The sequence below is a fragment of the Austrofundulus limnaeus genome, unplaced genomic scaffold, assembly GCF_001266775.1.
Source record: "Austrofundulus limnaeus strain Quisiro unplaced genomic scaffold, Austrofundulus_limnaeus-1.0 Scaffold189, whole genome shotgun sequence".
NCBI classification, from domain to species: domain Eukaryota; kingdom Metazoa; phylum Chordata; class Actinopteri; order Cyprinodontiformes; family Rivulidae; genus Austrofundulus; species Austrofundulus limnaeus.
The window spans coordinates 988,543-994,500 of record NW_013952591.1 but is presented as its reverse complement, the minus strand read 5'-3'; the positions used below and the strand labels follow the sequence as shown (position 1 = coordinate 994,500).

Genomic DNA, 5,958 nt, shown 5'->3' with positions numbered 1-5,958 from the left:
GTATTGTAACGAAGTAAACGTACTTAGTTACTATAAACCTCTGAAGAGGGATTTTATTTTCTTAAATTGGAAAAAGACTTTGTGAAGCTGACATTAGGAAGAACCTGGAAACCCTTTTTTGTACCGTGTTAAAGGTACAGGAAGTTTCATCACGTAGATCTACACTCGTGTGTTTTTGACAGGTGTYTCAAAAAACCGGTCCTCAAAGACCAGTTTTTGTCTCTGATCAGAGACGTTTCATGTTTTCCTGCAGTGGAAGTGTTGTTTTTATTTGAATTATTTTAATTTATTCAGCTCTTCTTCTGTTTTTTTTTTTGTTTGTTTGTTATTGGTGGAGGCTTGTTGTTTGTTCGTTGTTTATTGTTGCTTTACACAGATTATTTACCTGCTGATGCAGTAAAAAGCCACAAGGTGGAACAGATCTGCAAAGCCGACCCCAGATCCCTCCAGAGAAAAAGCTGCAAACAAACAAACAAAACAAACAAACTAATAAAAACAGCTGATCTCAGGAGTGACGCGCAGATTTTAATGAAACTCTGAGGCGGTGAGGACTGGATGAACCAGAGAACCGGAGAGGAGCTGACCTACATCTGGAGTTCAGACCAGGCTGCAGGCGTCTCCTCCCTCTGTAACTCCAGCTGGGAAAATTCACAGCTGTGTTGTAATGTGACACGTGCTGGCAGCAGCTCCTCCACTCCCCCCGGTGGATTCAGATGAAATTACAACATGCCTGCATCGATCACAACCGACACGACCAATAAAAGATCTGCTTTTTATCAAGCAAACGTTAAAATAACAGGATCCACGAGCTGCTAAAGCAAGTTAAATTAAAGATAAATATGATTCAGGTCACAGCTGAGTTCATATGTTGTGATATGATGGATTGATCATAAGTTCATCTGAACCCCAGCAGGTCTCTGTAGACCTGCTCCAGCTCTGATTCAGAGCTGTTGCTTTTAAAACAGCTCTGCATGCAGGACTCGTCCCTTCCAGTCTTGTATAAAGTACCTGACAGTGATWCTTGAGTAAAAGTACAAGTATCTTATCATAAAATTACTTTGGTAAAAGTTCAAGTCTCCTCTAATAATATTACTTGAGTAAAAGTCTTAAAGTATTTGATTTATGTTGTACTTAAGCATCAAAAGTAAATTTCTGACATAAAATCTACTTAAGTATTAAAAGTAAAAGTACTGAGTAAAAATGAACGGTTATTTTTTCCAAAATACATTTATTGGGAGGTGACTTCTTCAAAAAAAATTATAGGTGTGCAGCTTTGAGTAATTGTGTACAAACTAATACGCTATCAGAGTTTTATATATTTATGCTTCTCATCCAACCACAGTTATATTCACTCTATCCAGGAGACACAATTTTTTTAGGATAGTATTTCTTTTTAACAATAACAAGCTGGAATGAAATAGGAGAAATMACTTTCTACTTCTTACCTTTTTAAAAAAATGTAACGAGTAAAAGTAAAAAGTAGGCTGCAAAATAATTACTTAAGTAAAGTACAGATATCCAAAATTTCTTCTTAATTACAGTAACAAAGTATTTGTACTTAGTTACTGTACAACTCTGGTTCCTCCAGAGTCCTTTTTTATTCCTGAAGGACTGAACCAGGATCATCTGGGGCAGTGGAGTCCGGTCTGGGTCAGGACACCGTTACTTGTTTTTGTCTCCTGGTCTCAGGTGGAGGTCTGATATCTGTGGTGTATCAGGCCCATCCTTTCTCCTGGTCCAGAATCAGGTCTGAAGGAGCAGAAAGGTCCAGATGTCTTTTTCCAGAACCACTGAAGGTCTAAAGTAATGCTTCATAGTAGAAGAGRCCAGACTAACTCTAAACCTGGACCAGAAGCCAGACCTCTGACTAAGAACATTTAACATGTAACTGGTCTCCTCAGGTCCTCTAAAATATCCAGACCTGGTCTCCTCAGGTCCTGGATCTTCACAGACCCTGTGCAGATGTTTTACAGCTGAAACATCTTTAAAGATTTTCTGCCATAAAATATAAAATTACCTGATTTTTTTAGTTACCTCTGCCAAGGGCGAGGTAATGTTTTCGGTCGCATCTGTCTGCCGTTCTGTCTGTGGACAACATTACTCAAAAACTTGTGGACGGATTGTCATGAAACTTTTACCACATGTGGGTACTGGGCCAAGAAACATACCTTTAAATTTTGTTGATGTTCCGGATCACGATGCGGATACAGGAATTTTTTTTCTTTTAACACACTGGCATCGGCAAAGCTGTGATGCTTTCACAGGGTGTGTTTCCAAGTGTCCAGCAGGTGGCGCTGTAGTATTGGTGTGCCTCTTTGTAACTCTATTACAGGATGGGGAAAGCTGGTCTTGGCGAAGGTTTGCACTCTGAGTGCTTCTAGTTTTTTTATTTGTTTATTTTGTGAATAAAATGTGGATTTTTCAGATMCATGAACCTGATTTTATTTTCATTTCAGATGTTTTTTAAGAACATTAGTTGAGTTTTACTTCATCCTGATAACGAGTCATGAAGTCCGAAATGAAACTCGTGGTTTCGGGTCAGAACTGTCGGCAGCTCCGCCTCCGGACAAACTTTCATTTCTCCTTTTTTCTTTTTCTTTTGTTTTTGTTTAAAGATGACAGGAAACGGAGCGAGTGACCGAAAGCACAGCGACGAGGTTTTCAACGATCTCTTTGACGTTCTTTCAGAACCAGGACGTCCCCGTCCGGACTCTGTGGACCAGACACTTACAGAACTGGGTCTCTCTGATGGGGAAGTGGCTGACGGGAGGTTCTGATTGATCCTCCTCCAGACGGACAGAAAGAACCTTCCTCTGCAGAGCCGCRGACTTCCTGACCAGAAACACCTGAGTCACAAATAAAAACAAAATAAAAACAAAATAAAGTCGTCTCAGTCCATGTTAGACGAGACAAACGATCAGAGGACGGAGACYTCTCACCCCTGCCGGCTGTTGGAGCAGGAGGCAGGAGGTCTTCTCCTCGCTGACCCCCAGCAGCAGCCAGACCGGGTGGGTTTCTGTCAGCCTGTCCAACACGCTCATCTTCCTGCGTAACGAGTCGTATCCAGAATCCCGTTCCCCTGCGGACCCCAGACACTGAGGGGGCTGCAGGTAGACGCRTGCCTCCAGCCTGAGGAGGACACAAAACAAATCGTCTCTCTGAATTATTTTAAATAAAAAAAAAAGAACCAGATCAGACCAGCTGTCCTACCCGCCCAGGTCCACGAGGTCTTTGTCCACAGCTGGACTCGTCTGGACCATCTCCTTCTTCAGCTCCCCGATCTCTGAGGCGAACGAGTCGATCAGCTGGAAACAGGAGGACAAGAAGCTGAAGGTTTCAGAGCYGGACTCTGGACTGGACCGGACCGGAACCACGAAGAACAAAAGAGAAGGAAGTGGTTTTTCTGTTTGTCACTTCCTTCAGACAGGAAACAAGGAGACTGAAGACAGGGGGGACAGTTTCCAAGCCTCGCTGAGGAGACACTGGGACAGGGGACAGAGAGGACAGAGGCGATAAAGAGGACAGTAAGGATGGAAAGGACAGAGGACAGAAAAGAAAGAAAACAGAAACGATGGAGAGACTACGAAAAGACAGACAGAAAGGACACAAAAACAAAGAAGCCAGYAAGGACAGGAAGGACATAAAGTCTCGGTGTCTTTGTACCCAAACAGCTGAATCTTTGTCTCGTCCACGAGGACAGCTTTCTTCTTTCAGTTCTTGGTGATGGACCAGGTTTGTCCTGAACACCAGAACTGATTCCTTCTACCTGTCGGGGGGACGAGTCCTGTCCAACAAACCCTGAACTGATGATGAAATCTGGATTCTGTTCAAGGACGGTCTGGGTCACGAGGTCCAAACAGGAGACCGGGTCTGACCACAGGACGGGGTCACCGAGGGTCAGGATCAGATCCAACCCGGGACAAACCGGGTCAGATCCACAGAAGGATTTCTACAGAAAGGTTTCTTCCTTCAGCTGTTAGTTCCACATTTCCTCCACCTGAGGGCGACATTCCTGAACAGTTCTCTGGGAACTGGYTTCCAGGGCAGACCGCAGACCACATGGGGCCAACCCGATCCAGTTCAGTTAAACTCTCTGAGCTCTGTTTTGTTTTACTTTCAGCTGCCCCCCTCTACAGGGGTCACCACAACGAACCGTCCCTCTGGACTCAGACCTGTGGACCCCCAACCCTTAGACTCCCAGAGCTGGATCACCTGAAGTCTCAATAATCGGTTATTAAAAGAAAGAACAACCTGGTCTCATTTTTAATTTAAAAAAAACATCGATTATTTTAATTCACATGACTGAAACCAAAGAAACCCGACTGATGGACACGTCCCGGGAAACTCCTGAGCTAACAAGCAAATAGAACTAAAAGAAGGTTACCAGCAGCAGTTTGTGTTTCAGGGACTTTTATGGGTTTGTTTGTGCTCAGTCCACAGATGGGGCATTGTCCTCGGTCATGAGGGTGTTGCTCCGGTCAATCGTGGTGAAGGAGGACTTCTTTTCTGCTCAGTCCACCTGCTGAGTCAGCTTCTCTGAGGAAAAGAAAGGTTTTTAATGTTCAGAGGCGACTCGTTTGTTTACCTTGAAGAAGCTGCTGCTCCTGTTGGTGAGGCCGCAGGACGGAGACGGTGAAGACACGTCCACCTGGCCGTCGGACTCAGACCCTCTTCTGTCCATCGGGCCCGAAGCTGCAGCTCTGCGGGTTYAAAACAGGTTTCAGTCACTTCGGCTGCTTGAACCTGAAATAATAAAGTCTGTTCATRGGTTCCTGGCCTCGGCTGGCGTCCTCTCGTTACCTGTTCCTGTTTGTCTTCAGATTTGGACTCTTTTCGTTCCCACATTCTGCYCTCATAATTAAAGTCCAGCTCAGACGGACTTTCCAGCACAGCTGCTTCCCCTCCCCGCCCAGCGTCATAAAAACTTACAAACCCTGTGAGCAGCGCAGCTTCTGCAGCTTTAAATCCCGTTTCAGTAAAAAGGTTTTCTGTCGTGGTCTTCAGGGAAGAACCAGATCTGGATCTGGATTTGATTCGTCTCTTTGTTCTCTCAGACCAGGATGAAACCATTAGACCGACCCTTCCCTTCCTGGCAGAGGATCACAGTCCTCTGCTCTGTRGGTCCACACGTGGAGTTTTATCTCACACAGACAGGAAAGCATCAACACCCTCACCCTGCCCCCCTAAATCAACAAGGGTCTGAAGTTGCCCCCCCCCCCCCCCCCCCAAACACCAAAAAACATCTACTTCTACTCTAGAAGGATGTTTTAGACTGAATCACATAATGGAGCATTTTGAAGTGTGATTCTGTGGAGTCATCATGAGGTATAAACATCTTACCTGCCACAGATAGATCTTACAACAACCTCAGTTCGACAAACTAACGGCTAAGACCAAAGTCCTAAAACACCTGATTGGTTTAAAATCAATTCATGAGAAACTCTACAAAATACGGCAGCAGCTAGCGATATCACTTCCTGCAGGACATATTTTGCATTAACTGAATCATTTGGACAAAAAGCTGAAGTTTCAGCTCCGCTTTAAAAACTGTTTTGGTCAAAATACTTCATTTTTCAGAAACATGAAACAGCTGAGCTGTAACTGCTACAGCTAGCTGCTGCTGTAGCTGTGTACATTCACATGGTTCTATGACTAATGAAGGGTTAGCTGCTGGAAGATCAAGATCCACATGAGTTCAGACTAGCCATGAGCTCGTCAGTCCAGTCAGAATCAAAACATAAAACAGGAAGTGATTTAATTCTTTAAACATCTGAGCAGAGACTGAAACAACTGGTCCACTGGTCTCTAAACCTGTCCTCTGGTCTCTGATCCTGTCCTCTGGTCTGCGATCCTGTCCTCTGGTCTCTGATCCTGTCCACTGGTCTCTGATCCTGTCCACTGGTCTCTGATCCTTTCCTCTGGTCTCTGATCCTGTATGTGGTGCTCATGGACCAGGGT

General features: G+C 44.5%; 1 protein-coding gene across 1 annotated transcript in view; it reads right to left on the bottom strand.

The window, feature by feature from the left end:
- The window catches only part of LOC106524493 (ras and Rab interactor 2), a gene marked incomplete in the record, with an annotated part of 29,226 nt that overhangs the window by 16,150 nt on the left and 7,118 nt on the right, over positions 1-5,958 (bottom strand). The window contains 5 exon segments of the mRNA XM_014018309.1: positions 386-458; positions 2,732-2,846; positions 2,940-3,129; positions 3,211-3,305; positions 4,586-4,700. Coding sequence (XP_013873763.1) covers positions 386-458; positions 2,732-2,846; positions 2,940-3,129; positions 3,211-3,305; positions 4,586-4,681 — 569 coding nt within the window.